Here is a 17,500-nt window from a genome sequence, read left to right as displayed (position 1 = left end):
CAATGAAGGCAAAAAAGAGGACAAGATTACAAAATAAATAATAAATAAGGCGACGGTCTAACTCATTCACTGAGCAACTATTGTCCAGCATACCCTCTGAACCCAGAAACGGGTACAAGGGCAGACTGAAATGCCCTGAAGAGCATGCCCAGAAGCAGGCACTGTATGGGGCGCACCACAGAGGTCAGCCACGACACACAAAAGGTCACACCCATCACCCGACGGGAGGTCGTGTAATATTGATTAGAAGACTGACCTGGCTAAGCATAAATAGCCAGGCGGATATAGCCATCACCTATTCGAAACATAATTGAAAGGTGGGTATGTTCCAATAGGCTTTCCAGACTGAAGGAGGGTGAATAACTGCTTCTTAAAAAAAAAGATAGAGGACTGTGGGATTTAACTCGCTTCCCAAGCTTACGATTAAAAGAAGAAAAGTGTATTTTAAAACGATGTTTATCTTAGAAGGTTGTATAGTTTAAAAGAAAATATTTACCTTAAAAGGTTGTGTATTTTAAAGGGAAATGATTCTCTCTCTCTCTCTCTCTCTCTCTCTCTCTCTCTCTCTCTCTCTCTCTCTCTCTCTCTCTCTCTCTCCACTACAAAATCTGCGTATCAAAAATGAAATATTTTTTGTATTCTCTACGAAATTGTAAAACCAGCATAAACCCGCTGGACTCTCTCTCTCTCTCTCTCTCTCTCTCTCTCTCTCTCTTCTCTCTCTCTCTCAAAAGACAGAAATATCCCTTTAAAATAAAACAACAAGAAACCAACAGGGAATCGCTCTGGACAAACCTGGCAAAAAATACCGAGATATATATATGTATATTATATCTGTCGACGAGGCTGAGACAGATTTCGTCTTCATTGATTACTGATATATCGATAACGCGGTCGTACACCCTTTGACTTGCAACAATTTTGCAAGCTATCATTGCGAGATTTTTTTTTTTTTTTTTTTTTTTTGCAATAACGTACGTCCTGCATTAACTCGAATTGCTTGGATTAACTCGGAGCAACTGCTTACTAGAAAAAAAAAAGTAATTTTATGTGGTTTCTGACCAGTGCAGTGGAGGTGGCAGTAACGGATATTGGAAAGAGATCAGAGTTGAGATTTAAGTGTATGAACTAGAAGTGTATGATCGCATATTTCTCCTTATACACGGTGTATAATGTATATCTACTTTCAGTAAATATACATTATACATTATATATATGTATACCGAAAATTTATGAATTCAGTGTATAATGTATAATATGTGATTTATGTATGTGTACCGAACTCTTATGAATTCATATTTCTCCTTATACACAGTGTATAATGTATATCTACTTTAAGTATGTATACCGAAATTTTATGAATTCATATTTCCCTTCATACACGATGTATAATGTATAGTATCTTATTCAAATATGTATGCCGAAAGCTTAAATCTTATTTCTCTTCAGACCTGATGTATAATGCATATTTACTCTAAGTGTGTATACCGAAATTTATGAATACACGTTTCCCCTCATACACGATATAATGTATAATATCTTATTTAAACATGTATACCTAAAGCTTATAATACCATGTTTCTCTTCATACGCGATGTATAATACATAATATATGATTTAAGTATGTAAACCGAAACTTTATGAACTCATATTTCCCCTCATACACAATGTATAATGTATAATATTTAAGTATGTTTACCGAAAGCTTATGATATATTTCTCTTCATACGCAATGTATAATGTATAATATCTACTTGAAGTATGTATACCGAAATTTTAGGAATTCATATTTACCTTCATACACAGTGTATAATGTATAATACTTAAGTTTGTATACCAAAAGATTATATCATATTTCTCTTCATACGCGATGTATAATGTATAATATCCTATTTAAGTATGTATGCCGAAATTCTTTTAATTCATACTTCTCATCATACACGTTGTATAATGTATACTATCCGATTTAAGTACGCATACCGAAATTTTACAACATCATATTTATCTTCATAAGCGATGTATAATTTAAGTATGTATACCGAAATTATATGAATACACATTTCCCCCTCACACACGGTGTTATGTATTTAATATTCGTCAGTATGAACGAGGCTGAGAAATCTGCTTCTACTAAACACAGGTTATTTCTTTTTTAATGTGATTATTTTAATGACAGGAATTAAATCAGTTTCAGATAATATATATTGGAAGGTTGGTACTTTGTTTTCTCTCCTAAATATTCTTTCCAGCTCCTCAGAAAATAAATAGAACACACATTTATATATATATATATATATATAATATATATACATATATATATATATAGTATATATATATATATATATATATATATATATAATATATATATATATATATATATATATATATATATATATATATATATATATATATATATCGAGGATTTAGGACTGCTGAAGTTTATTCTAAAAGAGGATTTAGCAAGACATGACAATCTAATTAGTGATACAGGAAATAATTCAAACTTTGCCGAAACAGCAACAAAGTTGAAGTTCCCGAAGTGATAGCTGGGGTAAGATTTACAACTTTCTCTTGAGACTTTAAATAAATTGCACGACTGCACTGTATTGCAACATCATGTTTGAAATACAGGAATTCACCATAACAGCAATACTAGGATTGGTGCTGTGCGCTCAGTTACGCTGGAATTGACATTTTTCCTTCAAACTGTAATGCGGAATTTTGGGCAAAAAGTGTTGCACGCAATATGGCTTTTCATTCTCAAAGTCGATTTCTTTCTTCTAAGAAGAAATTGAGTATTTTTTTATCAATCAAGACGAAGGGGAATGCAACATTGCAACACATTCAAATCTTGCAACATCTTTTATATATCAAGACGAACCAGAATACATAAATACAAGGTACATAATTACAAGGTATTTCAATCTATTTGCAACACAACTATGTTGCATGAATTGCAAATTCCAACCCAAAAAAACTAAGAGGCATTCTTGGATGAAACTGGAATTGACAGAAGTAGGAATCATGAATTCAGGAATAATATTCATTAAAAAAAAAATTTTTTTGACATGAATACCAGGCTACTGCTATAACGAAGCTCTCGTATGCATAGAACCTGGAATATCTTATATAAGTCTCTCTCTCTCTCTCTCTCTCTCTCTCTCTCTCTCTCTCTCTCTCTCTCTCTCTCTCTCTCTCTCTCTCTCTCTCTCTCTCTCTCAGGTCATGGACTGTTCAAAGTTCTGCAAGTATATCATATTGCAAAGATGTAATATTTTTTAATCGGGTTCTGAAAGTTTACTCTCTCTCTCTCTCTCTCTCTCTCTCTCTCTCTCTCTCTCTCTCTCTCAGGTCATGGACTGTTCAATGTTCTGCAAGAATATGATATTGCAAAGATGAAATATTTTTTAATCGGGTTCTGAAAGTTCACACACACTCTCTCTCTCTCTCTCTCTCTCTCTCTCTCTCTCTCTCTCTCTCTCTCTCCTCAGACTGTTCAATGTTCTACATGAACATGATATTGCAAAGATCTAATATGTTCTAATCTTGGAAGTTGTCAAGGTCGTGAATCTCTCTCTCTCTCTCTCTTCTCTCTCTCTCTCTCTCTCTCTCTCTCTCTCTCTGCGTAACCTGTCCACAATACTATTAACGTTATTTATGGATAATCAATACAGGCTATTCTTTACGCCCTTACCGTGACATTTATGGAGCGAATATGAAAACTGACCTATAATTCGCCACTTTTTCTCCATCACGAAACCCACAAATTGAGGAAGAGAGAAAGAGGTAGAAATAAACAGAAGCAATTATTATCGAGTCTTGTGCAAATACTTCCTAATTCCCAAACAGCTACTCTCCTACCCCACTTAGAGAGATCCAGCGGCTAATATCGTTCAAGTCGGACGCCTGGTTGCCATGGCAACGCGTATAAACAGACACGCTGGACTGGTTCGCCTAAAATAAGGGGAGCTTTTGTAAAGGCACCACTGCTACTATACTACAGGAACATAGATAGATCTCTCCCTGAATTATAGATAGGATGACGTACGTCCGTGACAGCAACGAAGAAGCCCAAGGGGCTACCTTGTAAGGGTTGAGTGTGCGGGGCGCTTTTTTCGGTAATACATGGACAGGTAGGTTGGGTAGGTTGTGACAGGTGATGGTCTGAGGCAGGTCATCGACAGGACTGCTGAGGCAGGTCATCGACGGGACTGAGACAGGTGATTGTCTGGGACAGGTGATAGACAGGACTGGGACAAGTGATGGTATGGGACAGGTGATGGTACAAGGACATGTGATGGGGTGTTCTGGGACACCTAGTGGTCTGAGACAGGTGATGATGGTCTGGGACCAACGATGGACCGGGACAGTTGAAGGTCTAGGACAGGTGATGGCCCATGAATTACAGATTGTAAACAAAGGACAATTAATGTTACTGTAAATATATAAAAGTTACTTGATGACATAATTCTTTCCTATTATTAAAAGTTTGAGGTATTCCAAGTAATCTTCATTGCAGTTTAAGCATAAGTTCTAAAAAACTATAAAAAGATAGATCCTGTTCAAGTTCATATACCCTCGTCCATAGAAAAAAAAAACAATCTTAGAATTTTAACATATGATTCTCTATTTTCTAACAAAATAACTGAAGATATTAATATAAAGCCGACCCGTTTTAGTGGGTCTGGTTGATTCGAATATATATATATATATATATATATATATATATATATATATATATATATATATATATATATATATATATTTCGACCGCCCTTGAGAGAGAGAGAGAGAGAGAGAGAGAGAGAGAGAGAGCAGAGAGAGAGAGAGAGAGAGAGAGGTGACTCGCTAAAACGACAACTTTTGGGACCAGAAAAAATATATCTTTGCAATATCATATTCTGGCAGAACTTGCTACTCCAGAATTTCCTATCTCTCTCTCTCTCTCTCTCTTTCTTCTCTCTCTCTCTCTCTCTCTGACTCTCGGCAAAAGAATGACGTAATGACTGTGAATCATTGACATAAAATGCCAGATATGTTTGTTTACGTGGAAGCGTTCGATGCAGCACGAGAAGCAGGTCACACAAACCATTGCCTGAGTGGACTTCTTCCACAAGAACAGGATCCACCTTCTGAATAATTAAATAATAATAATAATAATTAATAATAATAATAATAATCAATAATAAAATAATGAATTAAAATTTAATAATAATAATGAATAATAATAATAATAATAATTCTATCTGGTAAAATAAAGAAACAAAAACTTAAACAAAGAAGCAAAAAATTAAATTAAATATATATATATATATGTTTATAATTATATATATATATACGTATATTTATAATATATATATATATATATATATTATATATATAAACAGAAGGGTAAGTAATGAGTTAGATTATAATATAATTATAAACTAGCATTTAAATTTTGCTCTGTCCAATAACAGTGTTGAAAAAGGCCAAAAACAATGACAAAAGATTACATAAAATGACAAAAAATGACAAAAAATTACAAAAGATAACAAAAATATAACAAATTACAAAAGATAAAACAAATGACAATAAATTACAAAAGATCCAAAAAATTACAAAAAATGACAAAAAACTCATTTTCACTCGGGATCAGTGATACACCTGCAACTATTTACGAGAGAGAGAGAGAGAGAGAGAGAGAGAGAGAGAGAGAGATGACGTGACTGGCAAGAGAGGCAACTTTAAAGACTAAATTAAAAATTACATCTTTGCAATATCAGAGAAAGAGAGAAGAGAGAGAGAGAGATAGAGAGAGAGAGAGAGAGAGAGAGAGAGAGAGAGACGACGTACCTAGCTGACAAGGTGAAGATGCTGACACTGGCAATGCAGAATTAACTGGTACTTGGGTCTTTTGTTTTAAATACCAAACTGTCACATGGGCCAGTTATCTTAGCTGTGAAACACAAATTAATTAAATTCCCTTCCCACCCCTCCCCCCCCCCCCCCACACGCCAAAAAGGTCCACTTGATTGTCAAATTTTAAGTCAAACTTTTCTTGTTTCAAGTATTCGAAAGAAGTGGGTCGTTAGGACACTAGGAAATAATATACACATACATGCATACATACATATATGTATGTTTGTGTGTACATTTAAAATATGTTCTTTCATACCTCTCTCCTCTCTCTCTCTCTCTCTCTCTCTCTCTCTCTCTCTCTCTCTCTAAAAAGGATCTGAAATCTAAAAGAACCGCTAATGTAAGTATGAAGTCCCTTTACACTTCGGTACGAGAGAATACATTCCAGAGATAATACATTCCAAATACCTCAACAAACTATTTAGGAATGTATTCCAAACTCATTCTTAAATAAGGATTTATTTAGGAATGAATCCTTTATTGCATAAAGTACATACGGCTGCTTCTACGAGGCCCATGGGACGCCTCAACATTTTCTGATTTTCCCTGACATATTCTGGGAGCGCCACAGTAGTACCACCCTTCCCCCGTCATCCCAGGAGGATATCCATCGATTTATTTGTAATAGCAGAGGTAGCAGGAGGAGGAGGAGGAGGAACCTACAGGTCTCCTGGTGGAGTGGTGGTGGAATAAGACATGAGCCGTGACAGGGAGTTACCTAAGTAAGCGAGACCACACCAGCTTAGTTTACTCCCACTGCTCTACTCTGTGCAAAGGGAGGTGTGCGTCCTCTCTCTCTCTCTCTCTCGCCTGCCTGCCTGCCTGTCTGCTTGCCTACTTACTTGCTTGATTACTCGATTACCTGCTCGTTTGATTGGTCGCTGGTGGCTTGCTCGCTACACAGTCCCAGTAAACGTCTGAATCAAAGCAGGATCTGGCTCTCGAACCCCCAAAACGTCTCTACTAAAACAGTTATTACTCGAAATCGACGTCCCTCTACGACAGCTGCATGTTAGACCGTGCTAACGAGGTATTTTTGTTCGCTCTGTTTTGGTGTTCACATGATTTGGGTCTCAGCTAGACCAAAGACCTTAGTGGTTAGGTTACTAGCTTGTATTCGTATACAGGACTAGAGCAAGGTATTGTCAGACACATCTAGAATAATCTCGAGGCATTGTCAGACACATCTAAAATCATTTCCAGGTGCTGTCTTCGGTCTCAGCTGGACCAGAGACCTTAATGGTTAGGTCACTAGCTACTAGTATTTACGTAGTGTACAGGACTAGAGCAAGGTACTGTCAGGCACATCTAGAATAATCTCCAGTTATTGTCAGACACATCTAGAATACTAACAGCACACCAAAACAAGATATTGTCAGATAACATCTAGGATAATCACAAGAAAGAATTCGAGGATAAAACAATCATTAAAAAGGTTCTCTTCCCAAATTGAGGCTTAAAGATTCATTAACCTTAAACTTGACTTATCGGTTTAAAACTCTGCAAAGCAAATAGCTCTTTTCACTTACAAACAGCTTTTTTGTTAACGAAAGGAAACACTTATCAATAGCGAATGCTTTTGTTGTCTCTCAGAAATTCTTGGAATAAAAGAAGATGAAGTTCTAAAAATAATAATCGAACAAAATATAACTTTTTAATGAAATTATAAAAATAGTCCCACTTATCAACACCAAATATTTGCCAAACAAAAGAGAAAAAGCTTTTATTAATAGCATCCACCAGTTAATGTCCGAAATATAAAAGAACAAAAAGAAAGTAAACCCAATTATAGGAACCAGAAGCTTTTGTTTTTCTCTCAAAAATTTGCCAAACAAAAGAAAAAATAATCTAGTCAATAACATCCCCTTGTTAGTCACAAGTCCCAAAACTATAAGAAAAAAATAAAACCCGCTTACCAAAACCAAATAATCTCAAAACTTTGTCAAACAAAATAAAATAAATACTTTGAGTCTATAACATCCCCTTTATAAAGCTAAAAATGAAAGAAAAAAGAAAATAAAACCCACTAATAAAAACCAAATAACCTTAAAACTTTATCAAACAAAAAAAATACTTTTAGTCAATAACATCCACTTTTCAAAACCCCAAAAATAACAGAAAAAAAAAAATTAAAACCACTTATCAGAACCAAATGCTTTTTGTTTTGCTCCCAAAAAATGTCAGACAAAAAAAAAAAAAAAAAAAAAAAAAAAAAACAAAAAAAAAAAAAAACTTATCAAAAAGAACCCCACCCTGTCTAGTAGTCCATGCTGGAAACTGACAGTCTAGGTTCAGATGTGATACAATGCGGAAACAGAAATGTCTTGTTAATTATACCTCTTTCTGGGCAGTTACCGGGCAGGATGCTCCAATCGGCCACTGGGAACATGCCTGCCACACCAGCTAAGCCCAACAATTCCAATTCCTTTAATATCCTGAACAGTAAGTTGACCCGAGCGTAGATCTCAACTTGTCCGAAGCACTTTCCTACCACCACTTGCCAACGCAAAGCCACTGAGTATAGATGCTGTGTATTTCACAGGCACGGGAAATGTTACATGTAATATATGCATATATATGTATAACTGAATCACGAAAGTTTGGAGCGTGATAAAGGCATAAATAAAGGTATAAGCCACGAAGGAAAGTGAAACACTGGAGTAGCTGCAAGATCTTTCGACTCGGAGTCAGTCTGCTAAGTTAAGGACGCTGAGTCGAAAGATCTTGCAACTACTCCACTGTTTAATTTTTCCTTCGCTACTTTACCTATATATATATATATATATATATCTATATATATATATATATATATAGACTACAAGAACCTTATTTATTTAAACAGGGAAATATCTAATAGAGATTTTATTCACAAAAGTTACTACGAACTTTCAAGGACCAGCTGTCCCCATCCGCTGGTACGTGGACAACGGGAATGATGCTTAGTCCTTCAGAGCTTGTATAACTTTTATGAATAACACCTATACTAGAACTAGAAACCATCCTATCATAATATATATATATATATAAAATGAACTGTCATTTTGTCTTAGTCAGCATCTCGCCCTCATTCATATGCACTAACACCCACTTGTATTTTGTAAATGCTAAGAATTCTTTAATATCAATGCATACCTGCACACCACTCTCATATGCTATGAATACATACACATATGTATAAGTGTAATTGCAACGATAAAAGGTTTTGCTATAAATACAAACATACGGATGTATGAATGTAAGTATGTATGCAACAGAAGTAAATATGTATGTGTATGTATAAAAATACATACTCAAGCATCTTTGTTCAGTTAAATATCTAAATTCCCTTATTACTTTTTCTCAATATATATTTCAGAACAAAAAAAATAATAAATAATTGCCCAATTAGCTACGATGGTTAGGAAGGGTCTATTCCACTTTTAATAAATGTACCAGAGGGAAAAAGTTATAAATTTGTTAAATTTGTACGAGCGGAAACAGACTTTTTATCCTTCCCGTAGTTTGCTCGACAACGTGACCTCGCCGTGACTACGGTAACCTGGGTTCATTACCCGCTACAGCTGCGCCTTGCTAATTGCGACCTGCAATTACGTCTTGCTAATTGCATCTTGCAATTAAGTCTCACGATTGCGTCTTGCAATTACATCTCACGATTGCGCCCTGAAGTTACATCTTACAAAATGTGTCTTGAAAATTACATCTTGGTAATTCGTCTTGCAATTACGTCTCACAAACTGCAACTTGCAATTATATTTATGATTGTGTTTGCAATTACTTCTTACAATTAAGTCTCACAATTGCATCTTGCAATATCACATCTCACGATTGTGTCTTGCAATTACTTCTTACAATTGCATCTTGCAATTACATCTCACGCTTGTGTCTCACAACTGCATCTTGCAATTACATTTCATGATTGCATCTTGCAATTACCTCTTACAATTGCTTCTTGCAATTATGTCTCAAGACTGCGTCTTGCATTTACATCTCACGCTTGTGTCTTGCAAATTTCATCTTACTAATTTTTCTTGCTAATTGCATCATGCAAATTACGTCTCACAAACTGCGTCTTGCAATTACATCTCATGATTGTGTCTTGCAAATTTCATCTTGCTAATTCGCCTTGCAATTACATCTCATGATTGTGTCTTGCAATTACCTCTTACAATTCCAAGCTCACAACTGCGTCTTGCAATTACATCTCCCGATTGTGTCTTGCAATTACATCTTACAATTGTGTCTTGCAAATTTCATCTTGCTAATTCGCTTTGCAATTGTGTCTTTACATTTGCATCTTGCAATTACATCTTGCTGATTGCATTTTGTAATTATGCCTCACAATTGTGTCTTGCAACTGTATCTTACAATTTCGTCTTGTAATTACGTCTCACGATTGCGTCTTGCAATTGCGCCTTGCAGCTGCATCTCATAATTGTGTCTTGCAATTACGTCGTACAGTTTCGTTTCGTTATTACGTCTTGCAATCGCGTCTTGCAACTGTCCCTAACATCGAGGCTTACAATTGCGTCTTACCATTGCGTCTAGAAACTACGTCGTCCTGTTTAAGACGACTTTTTTCTCTTCCTAAAGTCTTTCAAAGAGGTGCCTGCAGCGACGCTATATTGATTGACTGGTTCATCGTGCCTAGTAAAAATGGCGTCACAAACGCTGCTATGATGGTTAAGGAGATTCGTGTATAATAATGTTAATAGTTTATATTTTTATCTGTTTATTTATTTACTGTTTCGTTTATAATAAGTTCTCTTTTTTTTCTTTCAAAATAACACCAAATATATGTATTTCTTCATACATTACTGGCATTCTATATATTTATTCATGAATTTGTTTTTTATATTTGTTTTTTTAATAAATCATCTCTTGTTTTTTACCTATTTCCCTCTACCTCCTGTTCCTTCTTTCTTATGAACATGATAATATTCTTTGAAAGCTTGAATTTCAAGTCAGTGGGCATCCCCGGGGGATTGTTCCATATGAAGAGGGTTCATCTCTTGAATAATAATAATAATAATAATAATAATAATAATAATAATAATAATAATAATAATAATAATAATAATATATTATTATTATTATTATTATTATTATTATTATTATTATTATTATTATTATTATTATTATTATTATTATTATTATTATTCAGAAGATGAACCCCTATTCATATGGAACAAGCCCACCAAAGGGGCTACTGACTTGAAATTTAACCTTCCAAAGATTACTTTGGCGTTCACTTGAAAGAAGTAACAGAAGACAATAGGATATATAAAAAGAATAGGTCCTGCCATTTACTACAAAAGTAAAAATTTAAATGAGTAAATTTCATAAATAACAGAGTATAAATAAATGGTTAAAATGGAAGGAAAAGAATATCCCTTGAGCCAAAAAGAATCGCTTTTAATAACTGCCGTTAATGATATGTAAGTAATGATTACGCGATAAAGACGAGGAAGGGCTTAAAATAGCCCTTCGTAATGCCTGAAATGACAAAATCAATGACGAACGAGTGTGTTCAGTCATTTTCAACCGTTATTTTTCAATAGGTCATCTCTTGGCCTTGCACGTGTGTGTGTGTTTGTGTGTATATGTGTTACAGCAAACGTGAAATTCTTATGGAATTTGAGAAATGAGCACCCCCTTAATTAAGAGCATTTGATTCCCAAGGGCTAGTCCTAAACATGGCGAAAGTGGTTCACCTACACGGCTTCACCGTGTTTAGTACCAGCCCTTGGAGGGTCAAATGTATTTCGCTGTGTTAAGTACTGGCCCCATGGGATCAAATGTCCCTCTAAGTGCATTTGATCCCCTGGGAGCTAGTAATAAACACGGCGAGGATATTTGACCACCCAGGGGGTAGTACTAAACACAGCGAGGCATATTTGACCCCACGGGGAAATAGTACTAAACACGGCAAGGCATGTTTGACCCCCCGGGGATAGTACTAAACAGGTGAGGCATATTTGACCCCCGGGGGCTAGTATTAAACACGGCAATACACACCTGGCTCCCTAGTGGCTAGTATACTATACACAACGAAACAGAGTAGAAGAAACGCTGTTTTGCTGTGTTTAGTACTAGCCATCAGGGAGCAGATGTTCCTACGCGAATTGGTCACGTCATAAATTCCATAAGGCTTTCATGAAATACCTGACTTCAAATATTTACTGTAACATACATATATATTATATATATATATACATATAATAAACCCCAACATATCCGTAACTCAATATATTTACTTCTCTCTCCCCTCAGCCGACGAAAATGACAGCGGCATCGGTCTGTGCGGGTGGGTCCTCACCGGCCTCTCCTGGATCTTGGTCCTGGCCACCATGCCGTTTTCCTTCTGCGTCTGCTTCAAGGTAAGAGGCTCACAGAAAACGGGAAGAGCGGCCAACACTTTTAGTCACTTCTGTACGGATGCGCGTGGATGAGTGGAGAATGACTGCGTGACTTTTTAAAGAATGTTTTAAATAACCAAGTAATGAAAACAACTGCATAACGTTGGTTGTGGGATATAAAACGTAAAATATATTTCCGAATATTTTACGTATGAGGGATTGATACTCAACTTAATTTAGAAAAAAATATGATGAATCTGATGCAAGAGAAGTGTTGGTGAAATTGATGTGATAGTTATTGTGAACACCTTTCTGTTAAATTTAAGAGTATCTTTAATATTATTTACGTATGAGTGCCTGATTTTCAAGATAACTGTGTATGTAATATCTTTAATATTATTTACGTATGAGGATGCCTGATTTCAAGATAACTGGGTAGGTAACTATATATTTATACATATATATTTATAAATAATATATATATATATATATATATTATAAGTATATATAATGTATATATATACATATTTATATATTATGTATATATATATATATATATATATATATATATATATTAGTATATATTGTATTCAAAGGACAAATATCAATCATAACCTCCAAACCAAAAGATCAGAGAAATACCATAAAAAAAAAGTTACATTAAATAAAATATTTACATTTCTCATCAAGCGAAATATTGTGATTGTGACACCTGATTGTGAACCCTGATTGTAACCGGGAGTGATTGTAATTCATACAAAAATCTCCTCGAATCAGTAGGTGTTGTGATCAATTAAAGTTCAGAGAGAGAGAGAGAGAGAGAGAGAGGAGAGAGAGAGAGAGAGAGAGAGAGAGAGAGAGAGAGGAGGAATGTTGTAAAACATTAACGCACACCTCGACTAAAATTAGAACGAGCCCCAATGAATGACTGACTGCAGCCCGATTCAACATTTAGAAGGCGCACTGTGGTAGTGCTTGTGCAGTGATAAAAAAAGCTCTCTCTCTTCCTCTCTCTCTCTGTTTACCTGTCTATTGCAGTGATAATCAAAACTCTCTCTCTCTCTCACTCTCTCTCTCTCTCTCTCTCTCTCTCTCTCTCTCTCTCTTACCTGTCTATCTATCTCTCTATCTATATCCATCTTTCTCTCTTCTCAATGCATATCTCTCTCTCCCCTCCTCTCTCTCTCTATCTCCCTCTTCTCCTTCCTTTTCTCTCTCACCTCCCTCCCACCTTTTAAAACCTGTTCCCCTATCTTATCTGTCTCCCTATCTATATCCATCTTTCTCTCTTCTCAATGCATATCTCTCTCTCTCTCCTCTCTCTCTCTCTCTCTCTCTCCATCGGACAATCACCCGAAAACACAACTTATGCCCCGACATATGCCGTAACATAATATATCTGAAAAGCACCTATAATAATTCAGAATCAATCACCATAACTTCCGAACTACGAGGTCTATATCCGCCAAATTAGACCTATTATAGTGTTTATCAATGATTAGCCTTCAGTACCGAAAATGATTTTGTATGGGGAGGCCAAAGTACGACACAAACTTGTCGAACCTGACTTTAAGTTCGATATTAGAATAGAATAATGGAATTAAGGCCAAAGACCATGAGCTGGGAGCTATGAGGTCATTCGACGTTGAAAGGGAAATAGTTGACGGTATGAAGGTTTGAAAGATGTAACAGGAGGAAAGCCTACGAAACAATTGACAGTAGATGGAAGTATAAGATGGAAGAGAATATGAACGGAGGTACAGTAAAAGGAACGAAAGGACTCCCCATGGGGCACTTCAAAGAACCTTAAGTAACGCCTGCCTACAGTGCGCCATGAGGTGTGGACTGGCACCTGGCGGCAACGGCAGACCGTCAAAATTCCCACTCGGCGCGAGATGTGTCGCCCGCATCGATAAACTTCACACTCGTTTCATCTAGATAATCTAGACGGATCTAGCCGGGAGCTTTGGACAAGCGTGACCTTGGTATATCCGTCCAACCCCCCCCCCCCGTCCCCCCCCACCTCACGGCCCCCCCCCCCCGCACCCCCCAACACCCCCAACCCTCTGACTGTTTAAAATCAGATGCTAAAATCGGTATCGTTGATTTTTTTTTCTCTCTCTCTCTCTCAGCTACACAGCTGCTTAGGTAAAGAGACATACGATTAAATTTAGACTTTTGCAGATAATTTGCCAACTTTCGTCATGAAAGATGCGACGTTTCATTTGACATTCTATGACAGAGACAGGAGCTGTTCAGATTATCGAATGGTGTTCTACGATTGTCCAGGACTTGTTTATCTAGCGTTTCACGAGCAAGAGCCCGTGCTGGCATAAGCCCAGCTTCGTCAAAGAGCAAAATCTTCAATCCATTTCATGAGCAAGAGCCCGTGCTGACATATGAGACTAAATTCATCAAAGAGCATCAACCTATGGAATATACGTATAATTTAGGCCAACGGCCAAGCGTTAGGACCAATGAGGTCATTCAGCGCTGAAACGGAAATTGACTGTAAAATGGTTTGAAAGGCGGAACAGGAGGAAAACTTCGTAGTTGCGCTATGAATCAAGTGTTGGGGGAGGGTTGGGGAAAGATGGAAGAGACTATGAACGGAGGTACAGTAAAGAAAAATTAAAATAAAATAAAAAGATTGAATGGTGTTGTAGCTTGTGACCTAAGGAAAGTACACTGCCAAGAGCCTAAAGTAATGCCTACAGTACAACGCATGAGGTGCACTGATGGCACTAACACCCCCTCCCACCCCCTCCTACGGGATCACCTCTCTTTATATTAGAGTCTGAGTGATACGTAGGGTACCGCGTACCGTCTCCTACCCAATACTTTCGTACCGTTTTCTGTCGCCATTTTTTGTCGCATTCAGCAACCTGAGTCTAGGCTCCCAAGAAGCTGAATATTCAATTGGCAGGTAAGTCGAGTTCGATACAACGACCTTTGAAAGATGCCTGAGCGAGGCTCATATTAGGCGATAAAAAATTCCACTGGACGGTCCTGGAATATCTCTGACGCGAAAAGGGGCTTAATCAGAAGGAGACCTTACTCGACAGGAGTCGACAGAAGGTGACATTTAAATTGGTCTCTCGAAAAATAACTAAATCGTTCATGTACGCCCTTTATGGTATACTGGTAGGTTTGGCTATTGCTGGTATACTATTATTATTATTATTATTATTATTATTATTATTATTATTATTATTATTATTATTATTATTATTTAGAAGATGAAACCTTATTCATATGGAAAAACCCCACCACAGGGGCCCCCACTCACTTGAAATTCAATCCTCCGAAGAATATTATGGTGTTGATTTGAAAGAAGTTACAGAAGTTAATTGGAAATACATGTTATTATTATTATTATTATTATTATTATTATTATTATTATTATTATTATTATTATTATTATTATTATTATTATTATTATTATTAAGAAGATAACACCCCTTATTCATATGGAACAAGCCCACCAAAGAGGCCACTGACTTGAAATTCGAGCTTACAAAGAATAGTTTGGCGTTCATCAGAAAAAAAGTAAGAAGAGGTAAAGAGAAACACAAAAAGAAGAGATCACTTATTAAAAGAGGAAAAATAAATACAGAATAAATTAACAAATTACTAAATAAACAGATAAAAATGTATTAAAATTATAAAAAAATATATATTCGGTGAACTGAATTAGGGTAGGAACACTCTGCATCTTATCTTGAACTTTTGAGGTTTGAATTACATATGAACCTGTCATTCATTATACGTACAAGTTTGGCTTACAAAAAAAAACAAAAAAACAAAACAAAAACAAAATGTAAACACCCTTCCAACAACTGCTAGTGAATGAGCACTGGAAAGGTCAGTCTTTAAAAAAAATCATATCTGTAACCTTTTTTTTTCTATCAAGGCGGGATAGAATTACTTTTATCCTGTTTTCTTCACGATTATGTGGAGAACAGAACAGAATACAGAATGAAGGCCAGAGGCCCAAGTGAAGTATATATCTTAATTTAATCAACCAGACCACTGAGCTTATTAACAGCTCTCCTAGGGCTGGCCCGAATGATTAGATTTAACTTAGGAACCAACTATACTCTGTTTTTTTTTCATCTGTCCATCCGCCTGTGGTGTTTTCGGGCTTTAAATAGTTACGCTGTGTGTAAGTTTTAGGTAAATAAAAGGATATCTGGGTACATTAGCAACTAAAAAGTGTTTTAATAATTTACTGTATGCGAATTACATCGTTAATATTCGAAATAGGATATTGTTATTATTGTTGAATGTAAGTTGAATGTAAGTATCTAAAGCCCGGGACGCAGTATTACCATACACAAAACACCACAGGCAGGTGGACAGATGGAAAAAAACCAAGTATAGTTGCTTATAGCAACAGGACCTACAGCTTATTGTGGGATCCGAACCACACAATGAAATAAATTCCTCTGGTTCCACACTGGCAGCAGTGAAAGCAAAATTGAGAGAAAAGGTGGTCTGACAGGTGTAACAGGAGGTAACCCTTTTGTAGTTTGCACTATGGAAAGTAACATCCTAATGGTATTCAGCAGTGTTTGTGTGTGCGTGTGTATGTATGTATGTATCTATGTATGTATGTATGTATGTATGTATGTATGTATGTATGTACGCGTATTTTACACACGCAAACTCAAGTTACCCAGCCCAACTTGACACTTAGTTATTCAGGACAGAAATCTAACAATAAAAAAAAAAAAAAAAAAGGACCCCTTTTGGCAAGAGCGTCTCTCAATATTGCAGACCTCTTAGCTTGCACAAGGGCTGGTCAATAGAACGCAAATATTTTATACGATACAGAAATTTGTTCTTGGAATACAGGTTGCTACAGGCGGAATTACGTACCGACTTATTGTACAGGCATTTTATATAAATACATACATGTGTATATGCAACACACACACACCACACACACACACACACACATATATATATATATATATATATATATATATATATATATATATATATATAATGCTGAGAGAGAGAGAGAGAGAGAGAGAGAAGAGAGAGAGAGAGAGGAGCCAATATTTTCTGATTTTTTTCAAAATGATGTCTGGTACGCAGCACTGCTTCTGTGATCTCTTGGTTTAAGACTTAGAAAAAATATTGCGAGTAGTATTGTATACTATATATATATATATATATATATATATATATATATATATATATATATGTATTCTGGTGGAATACTCGCTTCGAATATG

General features: G+C 36.0%; 1 protein-coding gene across 4 annotated transcripts in view; it reads left to right on the top strand.

The window, feature by feature from the left end:
- Positions 1–6,673: 6,673 nt before the first annotated feature.
- LOC135203733 (band 7 protein AGAP004871-like) overlaps positions 6,674–17,500 on the top strand; it is an 86,758-nt gene continuing 75,931 nt past the window's right edge. Inside the window, exons 1-3 of one of the 4 annotated variants that reach the window (XM_064233659.1) lie at positions 6,674–6,931; positions 8,253–8,343; positions 12,172–12,278. In XM_064233659.1, the coding sequence (XP_064089729.1) occupies positions 6,911–6,931; positions 8,253–8,343; positions 12,172–12,278 (219 nt within the window). In that variant the 5' untranslated portion in view covers positions 6,674–6,910. The remainder of the gene's footprint in view (positions 6,932–8,252; positions 8,344–12,171; positions 12,279–17,500) is intronic. The other 3 variants (XM_064233658.1, XM_064233657.1, XM_064233656.1) reach the window with 3 other exon arrangements.

Source organism: Macrobrachium nipponense, chromosome 36 (genome assembly GCF_015104395.2).
Source record: "Macrobrachium nipponense isolate FS-2020 chromosome 36, ASM1510439v2, whole genome shotgun sequence".
Lineage (NCBI taxonomy): Eukaryota > Metazoa > Arthropoda > Malacostraca > Decapoda > Palaemonidae > Macrobrachium > Macrobrachium nipponense.
Note: the sequence above shows the minus strand (reverse complement) of the source record. Positions and strands in the feature narration are given on the sequence as shown.